Below are 25,915 nucleotides of genomic sequence, written 5' to 3' on the forward strand. Positions count from 1 at the left end.
CCTCATGGAGTCGATTTCTAACCATTTGTGCAGACACATGCACATTTGTGGCCTGCTGGGGGTCATTTTGCAGGGTTCTGGCAGTGGTCCTCCTGTTCCTCCTTGCACAAAGGCGGAGGTAGTGGTCCTGCTGCTGGGTTGTTGCCCTCCTACAGCCTCCTCCACGTCTCCTGGTGTACTGGCCTGTCTCCTGGTAGCGCCTCCAGGCTCTGGACACTACGCTGACAGACACAGCAAACCTTCTTGCCACAGCTCGCATTGATGTGCCATCCTGGATGAGCTGCACTACCTGAGCCGCTTGTGTGGGTTGTAGAGTCCGTCTCATGCTACCACGAGTGTGAAAGCACCACCAACATTCAAAAGAGACCAAAACATCAGCCAGAAAGCATCGGTACTGAGAAGTGGTCTGTGGTCCCCACCTGCAGAACCACTCCTTTATTGAGCGTCTTGCTAATCGCCAAAGATTTCCCCCTGTTGTCTATTTAATTTACACAACAACATGTGAAATTAATTATCAATCAGTGTTGCTTCCTAAGTGGACAGTTTGATTTCACAGAAGTTTGATTTACTTGGAGTTATATTGTGTTGTTTAAGTGTTCCCTTTATTTTTTTGAGCTGTGTATTTTTATCGGTCTAAGCATACTGTCTGCAAAATGGTTGTGGCGGCCTGGGAATACTTTTTTTCTGCAGGGTGTGGGAGGCGTGTCTGAGCTGATGGGAAGACTGATGAAGGAAAATTGAGGACCAATCTGACTGAAACCTGTTAAGAGGCTACAAAAGACTTGATTGGGAAACACCATCCTGCAGGTCAACAATTGGAAACATGCAGCCAGACATACAATAATGTGGTTTAAATCAAATCATATTTGTGTTTTAGAATGGCCTCGTCAGAGTCCAGACCAATATTTCCTTTCGCTTCAAAATTAAGTACAACTTTGTTATGGTCTATGACATAAACTCCCAATGAAATACATTGAAATGTGTTTTGCAACACACCAAACAGATTACTGATCAGATTGAGTTTTCATTGGTCAAATACCATCTATTTAAAAAAATGCAAAAAAAGTTTTAGCACCGCTATTAAATATTAAAACTTATTTTCCAAGTGTGGTATTGTTTGCAGTTTGTTAAGATGACTGTGGGATCCTTCCCTGCCTCCACCCGTCCACAGCCGCCCCTTTACTCACATTAACCCTGTGTCTGTCTCCCTCTTCCCTCTCCAATCACTCTTCCTCTCCTTGTCTCTCCTCCTCCTCCTTCTTCTACGCGTCCCATCTGCCTAACTACAGTTTCATGTAAGTTGGTTCCATTCATTCAGTCTATTTTACAGCTGGGTATCAGCATCTGGCTGAGCTGATTTGGCACAGTTCATACTGATCTGCTACAAACACAGCGCAGTTCTAAATTAAAGATTAAACTTGTTCTAAGTAGAAATCTGTATAAGAAATAGCCTTTTTCCTGGTCAAATATGAAGTAATTTTTAGGTTAAATCAGCTCTTAATTGCTGTTACCAAGTCCTGCTTCTTAATGGTGTATTTGTTTCTAATATATGGGTAGGTGTGCTTAGAAATCATTTATCATCAATCAGTCACCGGCATACATGCAGAAAACCCTGCATGCCACTTTAATTGTTGTTCTTGGCCTAATTTCTTCCAAAAGCTAATTCTTTTTTTTTTTTTTTTTTTTTTTTGGAAGAGGTTCTCTTATTTTAATGGTGGTGGCACATGAAAAAATATTTTTCCCATTATGAAGAGAGATGGTGCAGAAAGCTTTATAAAACATTAATGTTTAATTTTCCTAAGTTAATCCCGTCAGTCACTGGGAAAAATATTTTTTTCTCTTAGGATGCACAATGTTATCTGCATGCAAATGGTGTTATCCAGTAAACTCTTAAAAATTAAGACAAAAGATCAAATTTACTGATAGGTTTGGCTTGTTTATGGCTAATTGCAGGCTGGTAGGCTGCTTAACAGACATACCACTCTATCTTAATATCTTAGAGTAGTGAGTGACACTCCTGTTATTTCCAAAATATTATTTTTCCAAACAGCAAATTTAAATTTTTTTACTTTTTTGTCTGTCTTGTTAGTGAGGGTAACATTGTAAAAGCTTTCAGCCAGCTGGCCAGCAGTGTGCAGCAGTAGGTGGGAGATGGCCAGGGCTTTGTTACCTTATTGTCCAGAGAGCCAGATAAAGCTCAGATCCTTCTGGTACTTTCTCTGGCATCTCATTAAAGGACTTTAAACCATAGGAACAGGATGATGTAAAGTTTTTCTGTAACTTGTTAAACTGTTTGTTTAATTTTATACCGATTACATTTCCACATCACTGAATTTTGTTGTGCAAATAGCAGTGACAGTGGGAGTACCATTTCACTGTTATAGGAAAACTAAAAAGTGTACACCAACAAAGCAGTAGTGAATATGGCTGTCTCATATAAAAACAATTTATTTTCTTACCTTTGTTTCTGGTAGTCTCTGGGGACTTTTTAGTAAATTTTCTAATTGGGAATATATATTTTTTTGCATTTATGATCATGTTCAGCTTTCAAATTCCACACACAGTACAGACCAATAACTGTGTTAATGCGTATTAATATCTATGGGCATCCTTAGTAACATCTCCCCCCTTTTGCTCCCACACTCTCCAGTGGACAACCAGCACATGCTTCACTACATTCGAGATAAGACAGCGGTCCCGTATTTCAGTAACTTGGTCTGGTTTATCGGTAGCCATGTCATCGAACTGGACAAGTGTGTGCAGACAGATGAAGAGTAAGTGTTTCCTTCTCTTTGTAGCCTCTAGGGGGCATGGTTGTCTCAGATTTGGAAGTTTTATCCTGGTCCCTGTTAAACAGTATTTACTTTGGTATCAGTGTATGTGGTATTATGATTTTTGCAATTTTTTATAATTGGTATTTCTGCAAACAGATCAAGAGATAACTGTTTAAGACATACCAAGGTCCTTGATCAGCTTGACAGATTACTCAGTGTTTCTTTCTGCTGTGTTGCAGGCATAAGAACAGAGGAAAGTTGAGTGACCTGGTAGCTGAGCACCTTGACCATCTTCACTACCTGAATGATATCCTCATCATCAACTGTGAATTCCTGAATGACGTGCTGACAGACCACCTCCTTAATCGTCTCTTCTTGCCCCTCTACGTCTACTCTTTGGTCAGTCCTGAGACGGTATGTTCACCGTCACAAACACTTCAACACTAACCAGTTTACACAGCGTCCGTCTGCTCTCTGCGCCTCCACGGCACGAACTCTGCAGTACTTACGTTCCCTTCATAAATTTGACCCAAATCCTGTTTTTGCCTGAGCCGGATCGAAGTCAATCTACACAAATCACACTGCACCAACACAAAAATGAACGAGCACAACTTCTGTATTTTTAAAATAATTCACTAAGGACAGACTAGATTTTCTTAAAGGCCACGTATTTTTTATTTAAAAAAATATGCACTTAAGCAGTTGTATTCATTAGAGCAATTTCTGAGCTATACACATTAACTTAGGTAATCAAAACCTATCAATTTTACACATTAACTGGACCAAAATAAGTAAATATTAGAGCGTCTGTACTCTGTGTACTTGTGATATCTGGATGTAAAAAAACACTTATCTCCACAGGTTCGGATTGGGAGGCTTTATTTAGGCTGTTTCGTTTATTTTACTATATTCACTGATTTTACACAACATGGTTATAAATGCTGTCATACTAGGTAAAAAAATTTTCCCTCTTACTTTTGTGATTATAGTTATAGAATAAAATCAACTCACTCAGATTTTCAGTTTCTTAAACATGATTCTTCAAAATGAAACATTTTCCTTAATGTAACTTAAGAATGTTTGAAAGTGTCAAATCAAAAGTAATTGCTTCCTGTTGGTGTGTTCATGAATATCTGACATTAGTAATCCACTTTTTCTACATACTACTATAGTTTGACATTTAAATAACTGGTGTAGCCATGTTTAAAGATTGTGTATAATCTTGACATTTTCATTTGGTTTATTTTTTACTTGGCATATTGAGAAGACTTTAGATAAAGAGTTTTATTTAGGCATACAAATGTTCCCAAAACCACTGACATCAGGTTTGAAATACATTTTCCTTATCATATATGATCTTATTAAAACGGATTATATTCTTTTTGTTTTCTCAGTCTGAAGAGCGGAAGATTAATCCCCAGGTGTCCCTCTACCTGCTGTCTCAAGTAAGTAACCAACGTGGTAGACATCAGAAGGCTTGTTAAGTCTCAGCTCTGGACTTGAGTCGCAGTTAAATAGCAAAAACAAATATCTGATACCCAATTTGGACTCTATTGAGGTTTGGGACTAGTCTCTTATAACAGATCTCTTTCTCATGTAGTCAGGAGTAAAAGGTGCAGGGGACAGGGATATGCACGTTCTCCTGTGAAAATATGTACTTTATTGATTAGCCAGGGACCTTCTCGAACCACAGGATATAAATTGTTCCATAACATCTGCTTGTAGCTTCATAATGATGACATCAAAGATGTCTCTCAAACTGACCTCTGTAATAAATCACTGTGGGATGTTTGAAGACAAAATAAACCACATGCTAAATCCTAGATCATCTCTGGTCCATAACAGCTGAATCAAATGGCTTAATTAGATCATCAGCTAGCAGTCAAGTAAAAAAAAAGTCCAGCATATGATCTAATTATCTAATTCAGGTGTGTTGAGGTCGAAACGCATCTAATGCTGAAGGACTCTGGCTATGGGGGAGTTTAGTTTGAGACCCCAGCCCTAAGCCTCCCTATTGTGATTTATGGTGGCAGCATTATGCTGTGGGGATGCTTTGCTTCAACATCTTTCTATTTTATAAAACAGACAATTTAGTTTTTTTAAATCTCAAAATAAAAGCACTTCCTGTTTATTTATGAATTCAACATTCTGGTTAATACCAGAAAAACATAATCTGTTAATCTGTACTTATCAGTAGTGTGAGTGTGTTGATTTTACTTGGAAGCTTGACAGGAGAAAAACATTGTGAATGTCTGTTTTTGTGTTTTTATTTTTCCAGGTGTTTCTAATCATCCACTATCAGCCTCTAGTCAACACCCTTGCAGATGTTATCCTCAATGGGGACCTCTCTGTGTTCAGTTGCCAGCCAGATGTACACAGCACACACAAAAACACGGTATTATATATGTACACCCACACACAACACATGCACTTAGAGAAGTCCCGATTTTGTACCAGATTCTATGTCATGTAAGCACAACATAAATGCAAACTGGACTCCCAAAGTTTGAAATAACTAAAACCAGAATCTGACTCACCACTATACCAAGTAGTGCACAAAGTGACACAAATGTATACTAACAAATGAAGCAAACACATTTTGCTCAAACAAGAAACGGTCACCTACGCACACAACCACACACAGTTCCAGAAGTGTATGTAGGTGGTTATAAGATCGCAGGGTCATTGGTTTTCTTTGTCTGGTTCTTCACCAACATCAGCACAACAAAATGCATTTTTTCTTCTTGTCCCTCTGTCTTGTTTGGGATTTGTTTGAAAGCATTCTTCTTTCTGTCACTTCTGCCTTCCTGTTCATGTAATTTCTCTCTCCTCTTTTTACCCTCTCTTCAGTGTCCCCCTGTCTTCCCCATCTTATTCCCCTTCCCTTTCATTTTCTGATGTGTCCTCCCCCCCTTTTTTTTTCTTCTCAATTTTAGTTTCTCTTCCCCCTTTGCCCCGCCCTCCCCTCCTAATTTTGACCATCTGTTTGTACTGGCGGGTGGGTGTGCAGCACTAGTGAGCGTTTCTGAGAAGCCTTGTGGTTCTTCTCTGTGCCCTGTGTGTATTTCTGTGTGCTCAGTCTGTGGCTGTTGTAAGAAGCTGCCTACCCTTTCAGTGAATGTGACTTGAGGCATAATGCCTTCACAGTTCTGGTAGACCACAACAGGAGAGAACCCTCCTCAAATGAGGACCTGCTGCTTGAGTGAAGGATGAGAGGATTTGCATTTCTGAACTGTGTCTAAAACTATAGTTTTAGACATAGAAAAAAAAAAACTGTTTTTGTCACATTGACTCATCAAAGTCTCATTTTTGACAGCCAATCATTATTTATGTGTTTGTTCTTTGAACCTTTCACACAGAAAAAAAGTAAATTAGAGCAGCAATGATTGAAACAGTACATCTACTTAGATTTAACTTGCTATCGGGTCTTTTTACTTGTTATCTTTATTGTTTGATCACATGTGCTGTTTCAAAGCAGTTTAGCAAGGAAAAGCAGATCATTTATAAACCTAAACGAAAGTTTAAAAAGCAGTACGGGAAGTTCTGAAATTTCTTTTTTTTTCTTTTTATTCCGCATCAACATGAGATGTAGATGTTAATTATTTCCCCCTCGTTAGGTATATGATATTTAATTTCTGGTAGATGAAAAGGAGGCAGATCAGGAACGGGTTGCGTTTCTTTGCAGGTGGTAAAATGGCACTTCCTGTTTGTCTATGATGTGGCAGGAAATTAGTTCACATGGCGGAACACACTGACAGGGCTGGCTCACCTAACCCAGATCTCTTTCCTGGAAGAAGTGTGTTTTTCCTCTCTGTTGCTTTTGTAGATCGCTTTTCTTGCAAGTGCACCAGTTAGATACATAATGTCAGTATTTGCAGACGTTTAGCAACATGTATTTTTCACAAAGCAGGAGCTGCTGCTTACCTGCACAATGTGCCCTCTTTTAAGCATGTGTCTGTTTTGGTTCGGGTGTTTCTTTGTGTCTGCACGGGGCATGCTCCCTGACCTCCATTAATTTCTCAGCAGCGGCTGAGACTGTGAGTGGTTTACCAGAACAATGTCGGCTAACAGGTGCAACACACACACACAGATACTAGTTTGTGGTTTACGTCTGATGGCAAGCTCAGTGTATGTTAGGCTGCAGACTCAGTACAATCCTGCTCAACGTGTTTAGAGGAGATGTCACTTTAGGCTAGGTTTTCTTTCAGGGTATGTTATATATATGCAGTTGAAGAGATTTGATTTTTTGTTTTCTAAATAATGATGAAAACAGTCCTATCAATGGGCATTTTTGAATGCTTCTTGTCAAGCTGTAATTAAAAAGTTGTAAGAAATGATTAGACTAGATTTGCTTTCACAAGAACCTTCAAAGAAAAATGCAAAAATGGATTAGGAAGAAAGACAAAACCAAGGGTGCACCAATTGATAGGCCGGCCGATCAATCAATTGCCCCCGATTTCCATAATTTTGGGAGATCGGTGAACGGCTGATTCTTACATGTGAAATTGATCTTCTCCACCAATCTTATCTACTTGTCAAACCTTTTGTGCAAGTTTTGTTTCTTTTCAAATGTGAAAAATTGAAGACTAAATGAAGTGCAATGCTCTAAACTTTGCATTTATATTTGAGAGCATGGCCTCATGTGCAGTTCAAACAAGTTTGTATTGTTTCATGGGTATTCGTCAATGTTTTTCAATAAAATTTAATTGAACATTAAAGGTGTGTTGTGAACCTATAACACCTGACAGTAACGATTATAAAAAGAAATTGGTATCAGCTTTAAATCAAAATCGGCAGGTCAGGCTTTTTATTGATCGTGATCTGCCATAAAACTGCAATCGGTGCACCCCTAGTAAAACAGGGATAACAAAATTGTTTTTAAAAGATTACAGAACCATTGTTTTAACCTGTGTTCTGTATTGGATGGGGAAGGATGCTGTGAAACTATCAGAGGTGGATGGTGGTTTATAGAACCTTTGTTTGAGACTCTTCAAAGCAGATTGTGTCCATGTGTTCCTACATGCACGTATTTATGTTTCATGGTTTGTGTTTGCTCTAGAGGTTGAATGAAAGCAGGCTGCCTAGTTTCAGTGTTCCTTTAAAGAACCTTTGAAGAAACTAAACCACTCGGAAAGGATTTGACTTGAGGATTTAGTGGGTATTTTGTTAGCAGCACCGCTGAACTAAATGGGAATAGCTTTAATAATAATATTATTGGATATTTTCAACTTGAGAGCCACTAATTAGAGTTTTGTGGCTAGTTTTTAATCTCCTGATTTGAAAAGCATTTAGACAATTCTAATTTCTCTTTAAAAACTATAATTCAAATTATCTAGCCTTCCTGCTGTGAGTGGTCATTAAGTCTCTACATGTTAAGACCAGATGTGATGTTATACTGGGTGTGATGATAATTTAATTGAATTCTCTCTTTAGCATCTCCTGTGTAGATTCTCACATGTATGCTTAAATGTATATATATATATATATATATATATATATATATATATGTATACTCGTACTCGTCTTCCGCTTATCCAGGACCGGGTCGCGGGGGCAGCAGACTCAGCAGAGACGCCCAGACGTCCCTCTCTCCAGACACCTCCTCCAGCTCCTCAAGGGGGAGCCCAAGGCGTTCCCAGGCCAGCCGAGAGACATAGTTCCTCCAGCGTGTCCTGGGCCGTCCCCTGGGCCTCCTCCCGGTGGGACGTGCCTGGAACACCTCCCGAGGAAGGCGTCCAGGAGGCATCCGGTATAGATGCCCGAGCCACCTCAACTGGCTCCTCTCGATGTGGAGGAGCAGCGGCTCTACTCCGAGATGAGGGGGATGGCCGAGCTCCTCACCCTATCTCTAAGGGAGTGCCCGGCCACCCTACGGAGGAAGCTCATTTCAGCCGCTTGTATCCGGGATCTCGTTCTTTCGGTCATGACCCAAAGTTCATGGCCATAAGTGAGGGTAGGAACGTAGACCGACCAGTAAATTGAGAGCTTTGCTTTTCGGCTCAGCTCTCTCTTCACCACAATGGACCGGCACAGCGCCCCCATTACTGTGGCAGCCGCATCAATCCGTCTGTCGATCTCCCGCTCCATTCTTCCCTCACTCGTGAACAAGACCCCGAGATACTTAAACTCCTCCACTTGAGGCAGGAACTCCCCTCCAACCTGAAGAGGACAAGCCACCCTTTTCCGGTCGAGAACCATGGCCTCGGACTTGGAGGAGCTGATCCTCATCCCAGCCGCTTCACACTCGGCTGCGAACCGCCACAACGCATGCTGTAGGTCTTGGATAGAGGGGGCCAGCAGGACCACGTCATCTGCAAAAAGAAGAGACGAAATCCACTGGTCCCTGAACCCGACCCCCTCCGGCCCTTGGCTGCGTCTAGAAATCCTGTCCATAAAAGTTATGAACAGGACCGGTGACAAAGGGCAGCCCTGCCGGAGTCCAACAGGCACTGGGAACAGGTCCGACTTAGTGCCGGCAATGCGGACCAAACTCCTGCTCCGCTCGTACAGGGACTGGATGGCCCCTAGTAAAGGGCCCCCGATTCCATACTCCTGGAGCACCCCCCACAGGGCATCACGAGGGACACAGTCGAATGCCTTCTCCAGGTCCACAAAACACATGTGAACCGGTTGGGCAAACTCCCATGAACCCTCGAGCACCCTGTAGAGGGTATAGAGCTGGTCCAGTGTTCCACGGCCGGGACAAAAACCACACAGCTCCTCCTGAAGCCGAGGTTCGACTACCGGCCGGACTCTCCTCTCCAATACCCTGGTGTAGGCCTTACCAGGGAGGCTGAGGAGTGTGATCCCCCTGTAGTTGGAACACACCCTCCGGTCCCCCTTCTTATGAAGGGGGACCACCACCCCAGTCTGCCAGTCCAGAGGCACTGTCCCCGACCGCCACGCGATGTTGAAGAGACGTGTCAACCATGACAGCCCTACAACATCCAGAGACTTGAGGTACTCAGGGCAGTTCTCATCAACCCCGAAGCCCTGCCACCGCGGAGTTTTTTAACCACCTCGGCGACTTCAGCCTGGGTGATGAAAGAGTCCAACCCCGAGTCCCCATCCTCTGTTTCCATCACGGAATGCGTGATGGCAGGATTGAGGAGATCCTCGAAGTACTCCTTCCACCGCCCGATAATGTCCTCAGTCGAGGTCAGCAGTCTCCCGCCCCCACTATAAACAGTGCTGGCAAAGCACTGCTTCCCCCTCCTGAGGCGACGGACGGTTTGCCAGAATCGCTTTGAGGCCAACCGGTAGTCCTTCTCCATGGCCTCACCGAACTCCTCCCAGGCCCGGGTTTTTGCCTCTGCCACAGCCCGGGCCGCAGCACGCTTGGCCTCACGGTACCCGTCAGCCGCCTCAGGAGTCCCACAAGCCAACCACAGCTGATAGGACTCCTTCTTCAGCTTAACAGCATCCCTTACTCCCGGTGTCCACCACCGGGTTCTGGGATTGCCGCTGCGACAGGCACCGCAGACCTTACGGCCGCAGCTATGGGCAGCAGCATCGACAATAGATGCGGAGAACATGGTCCACTCGGACTCTATGTCTCCAACATCCCCCGGGATCTGGTCGAAGCTCTCCCGGAGGTGGGAGTTGAATACATATATGTACATATATATATATATATATATATATATATATATATATATATACATATATATATATATATATATATATATGTATATATATATGTATATATATATATGTATATATATATACATATATATATATACATATATATATATATATGTATATATATATGTATATATATATACAGGTCCTTCTCAAAATATTAGCATATTGTGATAAAGTTCATTATTTTCTATAATGTAATGATGAAAATTTAACATTCATATATTTTAGATTCATTGCACACTAACTGAAATATTTCAAGTCTTTTATTGTCTTAATATGGATGATTTTGGCATACAGCTCATGAAAACCCAAAATTCCTATCTCACAAAATTAGCATATTTCATCCGATCAATAAAAGAAAAGTGTTTTTAATACAAAAAACGTCAACCTTCAAATAATCATGTACAGTTATGCACTCAATACTTGGTCGGGAATCCTTTTGCAGAAATGACTGCTTCAATGCGGCGTGGCATGGAGGCAATCAGCCTGTGGCACTGCTGAGGTCTTATGGAGGCCCAGGATGCTTCGATAGCGGCCTTTAGCTCATCCAGAGTGTTGGGTCTTGAGTCTCTCAACGTTCTCTTCACAATATCCCACAGATTCTCTATGGGGTTCAGGTCAGGAGAGTTGGCAGGCCAATTGAGCACAGTGATACCATGGTCAGTAAACCATTTACCAGTGGTTTTGGCACTGTGAGCAGGTGCCAGGTCATGCTGAAAAATGAAATCTTCATCTCCATAAAGCTTTTCAGCAGATGGAAGCTTGAAGTGCTCCAAAATCTCCTGATAGCTAGCTGCATTGACCCTGCCCTTGATAAAACACAGTGGACCAACACCAGCAGCTGACACGGTACCCCAGACCATCACTGACTGTGGGTACTTGACACTGGACTTCTGGCATTTTGGCATTTCCTTCTCCCCAGTCTTCCTCCAGACTCTGGCACCTTGATTTCCGAATGACATGCAGAATTTGCTTTCATCCGAAAAAAGTACTTTGGACCACTGAGCAACAGTCCAGTGCTGCTTCTCTGTAGCCCAGGACTGGGGAATGCGGCACCTGTAGCCCATTTCCTGCACACGCCTGTGCACAGTGGCTCTGGATGTTTCTACTCCAGACTCAGTCCACTGCTTCCGCAGGTCCCCCAAGGTCTGGAATCGGCCCTTCTCCACAATCTTCCTCAGGGTCCGGTCACCTCTTCTCATTGTGCAGCGTTTTCTGTCACACTTTTTCCTTCCCACAGACTTCCCACTGAGGTGCCTTGATACAGCACTCTGGGAACAGCCTATTCGTTCAGAAATTTCTTTCTGTGTCTTACCCTCTTGCTTGAGGGTGTCAATAGTGGCCTTCTGGACAGCATTCAGGTCGGCAGTCTTACCCATGATTGGGGTTTTGAGTGATGAACCAGGCTGGGAGTTTTAAAGGCCTCAGGAATCTTTTGCAGGTGTTTAGAGTTAACTCGTTGATTCAGATGATTAGGTTCATAGCTCGTTTAGAGACCCTTTTAATGATATGCTAATTTTGTGAGATAGGAATTTTGGGTTTTCATGAGCTGTATGCCAAAATCATCTGTATTAAGACAATAAAAGACCTGAAATATTTCAGTTAGTGTGCAATGAATCTAAAATATATGAATGTTAAATTTTCATCATTACATTATGGAAAATAATGAACTTTATCACAATATGCTAATTTTTTGAGAAGGACCTGTATATATGTATATATATATATATATATATATATATATATATGTATATATATATGTGTGTGTATATTGTATATATGTATATTCTTTAATGCAAAAAACAAAACCCAGAGACCAAAGTGTGCTGGAGTCAAATTCCTAGCTTGTATGTATGAACTTGGCAATAAAGCTGATTCTGATTAATTTAGCAGCAAATATTAAGTTTTAGTAGTAAAAAGCTTTTGTGCTTCTTCTGACATCCTTACTGACAATACCCATGTTTTCTTTCCTTGCAAACCACTTCCACACCATATAGAGTTGTTGTTAGTGCAACCTATAAGCTATAAGTTATACATACAGATACACAGACCACTGTCTGTGTATCTGTATGTCCTACTATCATAAAGGTTTTTTTTTTTTTTGATTGTTTGTTTTTGCTTGTTTGATTAAAAAGGGCCATTTTGAGTACGAGTTTTCCACACTTTGTATTTTCAGTCAAGTTTGCTGTAAGGTAAAAACATCAAAAGTAACCAAATCTTTGAGAACTTGCAGCCTTCAGAATTATAAAATTATGTATTACTGTTGCTATAATTTTGCAATCATCTTTTAAGTGGAAATAAGTATAACATGAACACTAATAGCATGAAATTACATCTGTAGGTTCTGGAAATACTAAATTGATCAACTAAAAGTGCATGAACATCTGAAAAATTCTGCAAAGCTTTATTTTCAGCTGATGTTGGGTTTTCAGCAGTTGATGTTTGCACTTCTTTCAGTTTAGTCTGAATGCGTTAACTTCTTGAACTTGCTCTCACGGCTAGCGGCGCTCACTTTATCTGGGGTGTTGTGTTTCAGTGTCGGCTTGCCTCTGTGCATCATGGTCAAACGTTTGATTGACCTCAATTTAACCAGAATCCTGTCTCAGTCCAGCAAATCAGAATGCTTGACACAAAAAAAGGATTGTCAGAATTGCTGACATCTGAGCGGCTTCTTGGAAGTCTGTGCAAGCAACATTTAGTATGAAGCGATATTAATCTGGTTAATGGTTAATGAAATTAACCGGTGCACTGAATAAAGGGGTAACAATGAGATGACCCAAAAAATAGGAATGTTTTTGCAGCTGGAGGCCACAGACATTTTCCCTCATTTTTTAAATGCTTTTCAGTAGTTTTGCATTTGTCCAGGGTCAGTGTAATTACTGGTAGCATGAGGTGATACCTGGATCCTACAGAGGTAGCACAGGCAGGGAAGGAGATTTCAGGAGACAGGCAGTCACTCTAGGAGAGCTGGACAGGACCATCTGAGGTCCCTAACACCTTCAGCTGGAACGTTATCTACTCCTTTTTGCAAGGAGAAATAGGACGAGTATGGCCAGAGCCCTCTAGTTGGCCCTGTGCCTAGTTGCTTTACCGTGGAGCTCGACTGGTACTTGACAGAGAACACAAAAATTGGCAGGTTCGGCACTTTTTTTTTTTTTTTTCTTTTCACAGATGAGAGCAGGTTTACTCTGAGCTCATGTGACAGACGTGAACGGGTCTGGAGAAGCTGCAGTGAATTTTACGCTGCCTGCAACATTATTTAGCATGATCGTCATTGTACTGGAATTCTAATTTCCCCTCGGGGATCAATAAAGTATCTTAGAAATGAATTGAATTGATTAGGTATCAGGATGTAATTCTTAGATCCATTATTAAACCCTTCATTGGTACAGTGCTTCCTGGGTTCCTCCTCCTGCACAATAATGCAAGGCCTCATGTTGCATGGCCTCCACACTCCCCTGACCTAAATCCAATAGCACATCTCTGGGACGTTGTGTTTAGGTCCATTGATGCCACCAGATGGCACCTCAGATTGTCCTGGATCTCAGTGATGCCCTGGTCAGGATCTGAGCGGACATACCTCAGGACATTGTCCGTCATCTCATTAGCAGCATGCCCCAACAAAGTCAGGCATTCATACAAACATGTGGAGGCCCGACAAACATTTTGAGTTGCTGTAATGACACTTCAGCCAATTGGACCATCGTGCCACATCAGTCATTAAGATTATTTTAATATGTAGCTGTCTATGAGCAGTTTATCGTTAGATTTTAAAGCTGTATAAGAGCGTTCACAGGTTTTGAGTCTTTACTGTAAATCAGAGTCAACATCACTGCTCAGCTTCTTATCAATTAACAGCTGTTTCCTGTCAGGTTTGAAGCTTTAAGCCCTGCAACCGCATGTCTAAAGAATCTCCTCCTTTTAGTTGCGCCTTTTCTGTACAGCAGCAATAAACATGCCAAAAATCCAATGCATCGGTGCCTCTGGGTAGTTATGTGTCTGTGGGTCATTTTCTCTCATCCTGTGCCTGAGTGCATCTTGCTCGCACATTTACCCATATATAGATTGATAATGCTGCTCTCTAGAAGAGCGAGAGTTAAACTCTTCTTAGTAAAAAAAAGGGTTTGGTGGGTTTCATTCAGAGAATAATCTTGATCAGCATCTGCATTCTGTGTCCAGCACAAACTGTCTTTCTCTTCCTTGGAAAGTACATAAAAAGAAACTGGATTCATACTTTTCTAACGAATCATTTCCAAGAAAAACAATTATTTCTTCATTCTTGCTTCTAGGAAAATATGGGCTGGTTATCGGCATGAAGCTTTTTTAAAGTTGGAGTCCCAAAATCACAGAAATGTCTTTTTTATTGACATTCTGGAGGAAGTGTCTGAGTAACCGATATATTCTCTTGCAGACAAAATAACTAAGTAAATATTATTTGAGCAACAGCCAGAATATGTTTTGCTATCCATTAAAGCAGGATTATGCTATACATTATTGTTTTAAATGTTTGTGTAAATGTGCCTACTTCCAGGTGTTTTTTGGGTTCCCTGTTTTCTTATCTTTTTCCATTTGTCCCTCTACTGCTTTTTTCACCAGCATACAAGTGCAGGTGGTCTGCGTCGCTTCGCCAAACCCCCAGAGTCTTTGGAGCGGTCCCTAGAAATGTCTCGCCATCGAGGCCGCAAGAGAACTCAGAAAAGACCAAATTACAAAAATCTGGGGGAGGATGATGACGAAAGAACAGGAGGAGGCGGTGGCAGCGGTGGAGGAGAACTAGAGGAGGGCTGGGATGACGACTGCAGCAGAGGAGGAGAGAGGGAGAAGGGAAAAGGTACAGAGGGATTAGGAGGAGGAGGAAGTGGGAGCTCTAAGGGAGGCAGAGCGAGTGGGGAGATGGCAGAAGGTGAGTTTGTGTCTCATTGGACACAGCAGTACAGGAATGTGTTTGTGTGTATTTTCTCCCATCAATCAGACTTGTTGTTTCCCGCGAACCCTCCAAACAGAAAAGGGGCGAGCTAAAAGAACAATATGGCTTCATTTTTGTCATCCTTATTAATTGTTCATATTCTCTGATTGATTTTCTTCTGGGTGATAAACAATAAAAAAGACATTTCAATGTCTTTAGTAAAAGTGTGGTTTAACCTCTTTATCAGAAACAGTTTTGAAAAAACTAATTTCACAATTTGAGGATTAGGGTGACTGCTTCAGACTTTCCACTGTTTGGATTACTTTTTATTTATCCATATATAGCCCCATTAAACACAATGTCCATTAAAGCAAAACTGTCCATTCCTGCGATGATGCACCATCCATCATGTGCTCCTCACCTCTCTGTCTCCCACTGCTTCTCTTATTGTTTGTGTGTTCTTGTGCAGCTTTTGCCTTGTGACCATTTCAATCATCTGAAATGATTCTTTTTAGTTTTGATCAAATGGTCCCTTTTCACTGGAGATTTTGCAGGAATTTATCACTTAAGACCCAAAGGAAAATTCGTTTTTGACTGTGAAATTTTGTAAAAGAAATGTGGTGGGCAGATTAGCAAGAAGTAGTATCAAAATAGTACTTAATGACTAGGAAAAAACAACGCCCACACTACTTAGCACGCTGGTAAACCATGCAGTAAAATTAGACATTTAAATAGCGTGTGATTTATCTAAGCTGTTCATCCTATTTTAATACCAAAGTAAGTTTTACCCATCCTGTGCTACATTTCTCTGCTGGTTAAACACATTTCATTGGTCTGTATTAAAACAGTACTATGTGTTCAATTCACAGAGGAGTTGCATCAAGCCGAATTCATATTTATCTTTTGTTCAAGTATAGCACCTTGCAGTATTCTCACCCAGTAAATGTAATGTTTTTTACAACTGCACACCACACGTTGTGCTGGTCTGTCATCAAAAATCCCAATACAACAAAGTAGTGTTTAATGGTGAAATGGAAGCAAAATGTTTTTTAAAACAAAATAAGAAAAGCTTGATAATGGTGAGCATTTATATTAACCTTCCCCTAAGTTAATACTCTAAAGATCCACCTTTTGCTGCTATTCCTACCAACTGTCCCTGCTGAGAAAAAGCACCCACACAGCATGATGTGTTCCACTGTGGGGGTTGTGTTCAAGGTGATGTGCAGTGTCAGTTTTCAGTTACATGTAGCATTTTATAAATAGTATAACAATTTTTTTAAAAGTTCAGTTTTGGCCTCATCTGCAGAGGCGTGGCCACAGGGGTGGCTTGGGATGGCACCGGTTACCCCTGGAATCTGATTGGCCACCCCAACCAGAGCTGTCAGTTTATTTACCGTTTGCAGTGTTGCAAAATTAGCATTTTTGCCACTAGATTTAGCGCCTCAAACTTGTACTCAACTTTAATTCAAAAATGCGCCTAGCACCAAATCTAGCATGTTTTTTTGTAAACTAACAGCAACTTTCTGAAGAAGAAAGTCACCACATGCAGCTGTCTTATCCCTTTTGTGGATGATGGATCTGCGAGATGTTCAAAGTTTGCATTTTGTTTGCTAACCTACTGTGTCATAAACGTCTCGCAATGGTCTCCCTGACATGTTGACTGTGTTATTTTGTCTTCATGGTGGAGTTTGTTCAGAAACGTTCATAAAGAAAATGCTAAGGCCTTCCCAACTGGATTTATCATTAGATGAAAAAGTACACACAGAAACCATTTACTTATTAGTGGGCTTCTCGAGGCAATTAGTTTCACTGGGTTTATTTTAGTGCTATCAACATGAAAGGGACTTAAACACAAATTCAGATTTGTTTGTTAAATAAAAACTTGTCACTTTCCTTATACTTGACAGCTATGCACTAGTTTGTTTTGGTCCTTCACAAAATTCCCTGAAGTCATCAATTGTAACAGGAAAAAATATGAATATTTGAATACTTTTACAGCAAATCTTTATTTCTGTGACCTATGCTAAGGGTGTGGGATCTGAATGTTTGTGGAGTGCACTGAACAAACAGCATGTGTGTGTGTGTGTGTGTGTGTGTGTGTGTGTAGAGATTGAGATGGTGGTGATGGAGAAGTGCAAAGCTTCAGAACTGACTGAGCAGAACATCACTGATGAGGAGAAGACTGCTGCTGCAACTCGAACACACACACAAAGGTGCAGGTACAGTAACTCACAGTCACAGCAAATGATGAGAGTAGATTGTCTGCGAGCTGACATCTTGATGTCGTCTGTCTCTGCAGACCATTCCTGGACATGGTGTACAGCGCCCTTGACTGCACAAATGATGACTATCACGCCCTGTTTGTGCTCTGTCTGCTTTATGCCATCTCACACAGCAAAGGTTTGCTCATTTTCAGCCATCCGTGTTAACTTCACACAGTCAAGCCATTTCCAGATCAACTCTAACCCACCTGTTGTCATATGATGATACAACACCCCGCTCCCATTTAATTCAGCTCTATGGTTTTACATATCGGGGCATAATGCAACAGATTCCACAGCGTCATTGTTTATCTGACAAAGCTGAGTGGAAAAAAACTAAGGAGTCTGTTCCTGCTTCCATTTAATTTGAGAGGAAACATCACTGATCATCAGCATGTGTGCTCTCCTCTGCGAAAACAGTTTTGTTTGGCATTTTGTGTGGCCATGGAGTAAGCAGGTGTGTGTTAACACATCCTCGATGAAGCAGTTGTTGCTGCTGCTCATCAGTCCACAATGTCTTAAAGGCTATGTAACAAGTGAGAAACCTGTAAGACAGGTGACAGTATTCCTTGGAGTGGAGGTTCTAGCAAACTCAGTGCAGTGTGGAAGCAAAAACAAAAGCTCCATCTTAGACTCTACTCCATCTCCTAATCACTCGGGCATTACATGACAAGGCAATTGGCAAAAAACCGAAAATGTATAGTTTGTTTTGAAGAATTGCCAGATTATTTCATATCCTGAAACATGCAAAACGCTACACTTAAAAGATGATGTACTGTGTTTTTCCTATGAATGCAAATGTTTATATGGATTTGGAGCTTATAGGCATTCCATGTAATAGATCTTTTAAGTGATATAGGCAGTGCCAGTTGCAAGCTTGGAATGCTGTGTTGTTTTGTTTAGTCCACAGCATTTGTACTTTCATAGGTGTTGACCGCTTGCTTTGTCAGTTCCCTGCCCTGTTGGTTTTCAGTAACTCAACAATGAGAAATGGAAAATGACCTGTGATTGTTTAGCACTTTATCAAGCCCGAGGACCCCAAAGCGCTTTACACTACAATCAGTCATGTGCCCATTCATACACTGAGTCACACACTGACAGTTGTAAGCTACACTGTAGCCACAGCTGCCCTGGGGCAGACTGACATACGTCTTAATGAGTCATAGTTTATTACCTTTTGAAGCTTTTATCAACTCATTTCCTGTTTCTGGCTACATGAATCATCCCCTAATGATTATAGTCTGATTTAGAGCTTAACGCAACATTTTAGTTATGCAATAAACTCCCTACATTTCTCTGTAATTCTAGGTTCCTAGGAAATTATCATTTGCTGGATCTTTAAATATTTATTTTGAACTGTAATATTCTTACCTTTTAAGGTTGTGAAGCTATCATTATCTCATTCGCAATAAATAAATCTGAATCCTAAAACTATACTGAAATGAGACACCAGATTGTTTTTATTATTGTTCAAATCTTCTTTACAGTTTTACAGTTTCATTTTGCACAAAGAACATTTAAAATAGCATCCTAATGATGACAGACCTTTTCAACATCCATTAAGAATCTCAAGGACAATTAATGAAAATCTATATTAGGTAAATCAGCGTATCCTGCATTATGGCGCAAGCCTGGACTGATTGCAAGCTGCTTTGCTGTGCTTCTGTTTTAAACCTTTCTAATTTTGTTATAGGTGTAAACCGTGATCTTCTGGAGCGTCTGCAGTTGCCGGTTCCCGACCAGGAGAGAGGTTCTTACAGCGTGGTGCTTGTGGAAAGACTGATCCGAATTATGAACCAGGCAGCTCTGCCAGGTGATACATATGCATATGGTTTTAAATGTTGATTACCAGGCCAGACAAACAGGGGAAGGAGTCACCAAAAATCTGAATATTTTTCAAGAAGGTTACAAAACCCGTATTCGCAATTTGTCACCTAGAAACCACCAGTACATCACATGAACGAGCGCATCCAATCCGTTCACTCTGGGTTAGAGATGATTTAACTAGTCATGTATGTTGTCCTTTAATTGGGCAGTTTGTGTGATGCACACCATTCTCACATTTGCTTCCTAGATGGTAAGGTGCGCCTTGCTACTCTTGAGCTGAGTTGCCTTCTGCTGAAGCAGTCTGTTTTGTCTGGAAGCCACTGTTTAATCAAAGACGTCCATCTAGCCTGCCTCGAGGTAAAGCTCATTCTGTTCATGCACATTATGGACTGATGTATTCATGAAGCAAATGTCATATTTCTTTATCTCTCCTGACACAGAATTGGGTTTAACAAAAGCAGAGCTTTCCGTGTCCATGCATTCCTCATGTTACTTCGCTAGAATCAAATCAATATGGTTTCTGGTGAAGTACTTACTTACTTCTGACTCATACTGAAGATGTCCTAAGAATGTAAACAGACTTCCCTTTGGCCATTTTAGCTAACAGTTCAATTTTCACAATGTTTCCCTCTATCTACAGTCTGTGGTTTCTACCCCCTTCCTGCTCTGTTTGTCAAGTCGAAGCCAAATTCCAAGAATTATTACACAACAAATTTATTAATTCAAAATTATTTCAAGTGAAATTGAGTCCTGTGTTGGTTATTTTAGAAAGCATTATTGATTAGGTCTCTTAGCATGCTCTGTTTCTGGTAGTGCGATGAGTGTGATGCCTCTTACAGCCACTGTGATAAATTGTGATAAACTTATCTGAGATCACTCATAATCGCATCAGGTTTTTCCTATCTGATTGTCAAACAGACGTTTTCAGCTCCTCCGCCCATCTTTCTGGATTTCTTCCAGGAAGCCAAATCTCTGCAACCAACTCTCAGGTGTTTAATATAAGACAGAGGTCTTTACCATCAAAGAACAGATGATGATTTATAACGAATTAATAAATCATTACAAATAGACAGAATTAGATTCCCCTGTTTGCTTTTTTTAAACAGTCTACTAAATTAGAAATGGAGTCTACTAAAGTTAAGGAAGTACAATGTAGTCTGTCACTGTCAGTGTGTGAATGTGTGTATGAATGGGTGGATGATTGAGTGGAGTGTTAAGCGCTTTGGGTTCCTTTGACTTGATAAAGTGCTAGACAAGTAAAGGTCATTTACCATTGCTGGCACTCGTAAGCTAGTGTTTCTCAGGAACTACATCGGAAATACACACCAGCCTTTCCCATCAAAGCTTCAATTGCCTTTTCTCTGAATGGTGAATCTCTCCTTCCGTAGCACATGCTGCATTCACTTCAACTAGCAGGGAAACCCTAAAACACCAGGGAATGAAAGCGTTTTATTGCTTTCTGACAGAGCATTGATACCACTGTTGGCAGTCAAAATCCTCTCAAATTAGTCACATCAAAACAAAGAAATAAGGATATGTTTTGTGTCTACTTTTTTAGTGTTTAGAAAAGTATTATTAGTGTTTATAAGGATGTTTTGTCTGTTTTTACCGTGCTTGTGAAAGTTGATTGATGTGGCATATTACCATGTTTGTGTTTGCAGGGGGCCAGAGAAGAAAGTCTTCATTTACTGCGGAGATTCTACAGGGTAATTGCACAAATGAACCCTCCCAACTACATGTTCTTACAAATCTCTACCGCACACTTTTGGACCATGGGAATATATACACATGTAACATGATGTTCCAGTATTATTTTTCTCTCTAATCTCCTACCCCCATGTGTGTTTGCAGCGTATTCAACTAGACTCATTCTTCAAAAGAGTTTGAAAGCAAAACCACTTAGGCTGGTATCATCTTACATGTTTTGGATTCCAAAAAAAAAAAAAAAAGATTTCTATTCCTCTATTTCTGATTTGTGTTGCACAATAAGATTTGAGCACTCAGGAAAACCCGAGCTTGTACCTGTATGGCCACTGGAACTAGGAACCTAGAGTAATTCAGCTAATAGTAATTTTGACCAATTGATTTTTGAAGAAAAAAGAGCAACCAAATTTATTGTATTGCAACCAGTTTCATCCAAAAACAGCCTAAAACTCTCAGTTTACATCTGATTGGCTGGTTGAGATTGAAAGTAACCCCCACCCCCTGACCGAAGAGTTTGTTGTTTTTGTAGCTTTACCTGCAGAATAAGTTATTATGCGAAGTATTGACGTTTTGTGTGCTCTTTGCATTGATGTGTAAAAGGTTTTCTGTCCCATCATTGCTTTCAATTTTGCTTTGATTCATACTGGATTTCGCTTTTGGAATCAGTCACAGGAGTTGCGTTTGTCTCCTTTCTTTTTTGAATGTATGCTTTTCTTTTAAAGTGATGTAGACGTTCTCTTTGAGCCTTTACACCAAAGATAGTCTCTTTAATAATGGGCTTTCCTGGTAATTTAATACTGGTAAAAACAATCTGTTTTGAGCCTCCCCAAGTTTTAATCATTAGATGTTTGCACCAAATATGTTAACGGTTAATATGGCCAAACAACTTTATATGGTTTGTTTGGAGTTCTTTGCGAACAATGACTTTGACTGTTGCGCACATACTCAACGTTGCTCATGTTTTTGCAACATTCCAATAACAGATGCATCAGGTTTGATTTTTCCATCTACAAGAAATTGACTATGATATAGATAGATAGATAGATAGATAGATAGATAGATAGATAGATAGATAGATAGATAGATAGATAGATAGATAGATAGATAGATAGATAGATAGATAGATAGATAGATAGATAGATAGATAGATAGATAGATAGATAGATAGATAGATAGATAGATAGATAGATAGATAGATAGATAGATAGATAGATAGATAGATAGATAGATAGATAGATAGATAGATACAGGTCCTTCTCAAAATATTAGCATATTGTGATAAAGTTCATTATTTTCCATAATGTCATGATGAAAATTTAACATTCATATATTTTAGATTCATTGCACACTAACTTATATATTTCAGGTCTTTTATTGTCTTAATACGGATGATTTTGGCATACAGCTCATGAAAACCCAAAATTCCTATCTCACAAAATTAGCATATCATTAAAAGGGTCTCTAAACGAGCTATGAACCTAATCATCTGAATCAACGAGTTAACTCTAAACACCTGCAAAAGATTCCTGAGGCCTTTAAATCTCCCAGCCTGGTTCATCACTCAAAATCCCAATCATGGGTAAGACTGCCGACCTGACTGCTGTCCAGAAGGCCACTATTGACACCCTCAAGCAAGAGGGTAAGACACAGAAAGAAATTTCTGAACGAATAGGCTGTTCCCAGAGTGCTGTATCAAGGCACCTCAGTGGGAAGTCTGTGGGAAGGAAAAAGTGTGGCAGAAAACGCTGCACAACAAGAAGAGGTGACCGGACCCTGAGGAAGATTGTGGAGAAGGGCCGATTCCAGACCTTGGGGGACCTGCGGAAGCAGTGGACTGAGTCTGGAGTAGAAACATCCAGAGCCATTGTGTGCAGGAGTGTGCAGGAAATGGGCTACAGGTGCCGCATTCCCCAGGTCAAGCCACTTTTGAACCAGAAACAGCGGCAGAAGCGCCTGACCTGGGCTACAGAGAAGCAGCACTGGACTGTTGCTCAGTGGTCCAAAGTACTTTTTTCAGATGAAAGCAAATTCTGCATGTCATTCGGAAATCAAGGTGCCAGAGTCTGGAGGAAGACTGGGGAGAAGGAAATGCCAAAATGCCAGAAGTCCAGTGTCAAGTACCCACAGTCAGTGATAGTCTGGGCTGCCGTGTCAGCTGCTGGTGTTGGTCCACTGTGTTTTATCAAGGGCAGGGTCAATGCAGCTAGCTATCAGGAGATTTTGGAGCACTTCATGCTTCCATCTGCTGAAAAGCTTTATGGAGATGAAGATTTCATTTTTCAGCACGACCTGGCACCTGCTCACAGTGCCAAAACCACTGGTAAATGGTTTACTGACCATGGTATCACTGTGCTCAATTGGCCTGCCAACTCTCCTGACCTGAACCCCATAGAGAATCTGTGGGATATTGTGAAGAGAACGTTGAGAGACTCAAGACCCAACACTCTGGATGAGCTAAAGGCCGCTATCGAAGCATCCTGGGCCTCCATAAGACCTCAGCAGTGCCACAGGCTGATTGCCTCCATGCCACGCCGCATTGAATCAGTCATTTCTGCCAAAGGATTCCCGACCAAGTATTGAGTGCATAACTGTACATGATTATTTGAAGGTTGACGTTTTTTGTATTAAAAACACTTTTCTTTTATTGGTCGGATGATATATGCTAATTTTGTGAGATAGGAATTTTGGGTTTTCATGAGCTGTATGCCAAAATCATCCGTATTAAGACAATAAAAGACCTGAAATATTTCAGTTAGTGTACAATGAATCCAAAATATATGAATGTTAAATTTGCATCATGACATTATGGAAAATAATTAACTTTATCACAATATGCTAATATTTTGAGAAGGACCTGTAGATAGATAGATAGATAGATAGATAGATAGATAGATAGATAGATAGATAGATAGATAGATAGATAGATAGATAGATAGATAGATAGATAGATAGATAGATAGATAGATAGATAGATAGATAGATAGATAGAAACCCTTAGAAATCATGGAGGGGTCTGAAATTTTCATCTTAGGTGCATGTCCACTGTAAGAGACATAATCAAAAATAAATCCGGCAATCACAATGCATGATTTTTTTAATAATTTATTTGTGTGTTATTGCTGCAAATAAGTATTTGAACCCCTGTGAAAATCAATGTTAATATTTGGTACAGTAGCCGTTGTTTGCAATTACAGAGGTAAATTATCCTGTAGTTTTTCACCAGGTTTGCACAAACTGCAGCAGGGATTTTGGCCTATTCCTCCACACAGATCTTCTCCAGATCAACCAGGTTTCTGGGCTGTCGCTGAGAAACTGAGTTTGAGCTCCCTCCAAAGATTTTCTATAGGGTTTAAGTCTGGAAACTGGCTAGGCCACTCCAGAACCTTGATATGCTTCTTATGGAGCCACTCCTTGGTTATCCTGGGTGTGTGCTTCGGGTCATTGTCATGTTGGAAAACCCAGCCACGACCCATCTTCAACGCTCTAACTGAGGGAAGGAGGTTGTTCCCCAAAATCTCGCAATACATGGCCCCGGTCATCCTCTCCTTAATGCAGTGCAGTTGACTTTAAACTATGACATCTATGACGCAGGAGGCAAATCATTTGAACTGTCCTGACCCATTATTCGTCTCAATAATGAGGGAATATTCCTTTTATAACTGGTCCACATTTAGACCAAGAGTCAGAGACTTCCCAGTGCCCTGTACCTTTTGGGCTCTCCTAACTTCGTCTGGAAAGCCCAGCTCAGCCACGGTCTAATGGGGAGGTGTCTTTTACAGTGAATAGCTTCTTTTCTTAATGACCAACCGCTCCTCCAGTCAGGTTTCCATGCTCTCCACAGCAGCAAGACAGCTCTTGTCAAGGTGTTCATTAACATCTGCTGAAATGCAGACTGTTAAAGAACCACAGTGCTGGAATTAAGGGAACTCAGAGCAGCATTCAACAATGTTGATCACTGTATATAACTGGAGTGACTGGAAAAGTGGCCCGGTCTGTCCCGTTCAGCACTCGGCTGGTTTGAGTCTTACATCGAGGTTTCAATAGGTAATTTTACATCAGTCATCAACTATCACATGGGGGATTCCTCAAGGTTCCATCCTGAGACCCTTCCTATTCAATATCTACATGCTCCCCCTAGCTCAGATCATAATTAACAATGGGATAAGTTACCATAACTACACAGTTGATACACAGCTCTACAGTACAACCTCACAAGGTGACTATGAACCTATTCAAGAGTTAGGTAGATGCACAGAACAAATCAATGCGTGGATATAACATATTTTTCTTAAGTCAAATAAAACAAAACTGAAGTCATTATTTTTGGACCAAAGGAGAAGCGTTCTGGAGTCAGCACACAGCTTCAGTTACTACAGCTAGAAAGCCAGAGATCAGGCCTGAAATCTGTGTGTAGTGACAGACTCAGACTTGAACCTTCAGAGGCACATAAAGACAGTCATGAAGTCAGCCTTCTATCACCTTAAGACCATTTCCAGGATTAAAGGACTAACGTATGAGAAGGATCTTGAAAAACCTGTCCATGAGTTTAACTTTAGTCATATTGATTACTGCAATAGTGTCTTCACAGGTCTGCCTAAAAAGTCAGACAGCTGCAGCTGATCCAGAATGCTGCTGCCATTAAATGAAGGTCCTTACACTGGCTTACTGTATCTCAGAGAATAGACTTCAAAATGCTTCTGTTGGCTTATAAGTCACTGAATACCTTAGCACCAAAGTACACAAAGATCATTTGTTGTTGTATCAATCTTCGTGACCACTCAGGTTTTCTGGTTCAACTC

At 40.8% G+C, this 25,915-nt stretch overlaps 1 protein-coding gene across 8 annotated transcripts in view; it reads left to right on the forward strand.

The window, feature by feature from the left end:
- LOC124864341 (protein CLEC16A-like) overlaps nt 1-25,915 on the forward strand; it is a 56,007-nt gene that overhangs the window by 7,039 nt on the left and 23,053 nt on the right. For 2 of the 8 annotated variants that reach the window (XM_047359097.1, XM_047359103.1), the window contains exons 6-16: nt 1,290-1,295; nt 2,651-2,774; nt 3,014-3,188; nt 4,169-4,219; nt 5,053-5,169; nt 15,015-15,321; nt 17,432-17,543; nt 17,624-17,724; nt 19,279-19,398; nt 19,660-19,769; nt 21,074-21,118. In XM_047359097.1, coding sequence (XP_047215053.1) covers nt 1,290-1,295; nt 2,651-2,774; nt 3,014-3,188; nt 4,169-4,219; nt 5,053-5,169; nt 15,015-15,321; nt 17,432-17,543; nt 17,624-17,724; nt 19,279-19,398; nt 19,660-19,769; nt 21,074-21,118 — 1,268 coding nt within the window. The remainder of the gene's footprint in view (nt 1-1,289; nt 1,296-2,650; nt 2,775-3,013; nt 3,189-4,168; nt 4,220-5,052; nt 5,170-15,014; nt 15,322-17,431; nt 17,544-17,623; nt 17,725-19,278; nt 19,399-19,659; nt 19,770-21,073; nt 21,119-25,915) is intronic. The other 6 variants (XM_047359099.1, XM_047359101.1, XM_047359102.1 and 3 more) reach the window with 6 other exon arrangements.

This window comes from Girardinichthys multiradiatus, chromosome Y (assembly GCF_021462225.1).
Source record: "Girardinichthys multiradiatus isolate DD_20200921_A chromosome Y, DD_fGirMul_XY1, whole genome shotgun sequence".
Lineage (NCBI taxonomy): Eukaryota > Metazoa > Chordata > Actinopteri > Cyprinodontiformes > Goodeidae > Girardinichthys > Girardinichthys multiradiatus.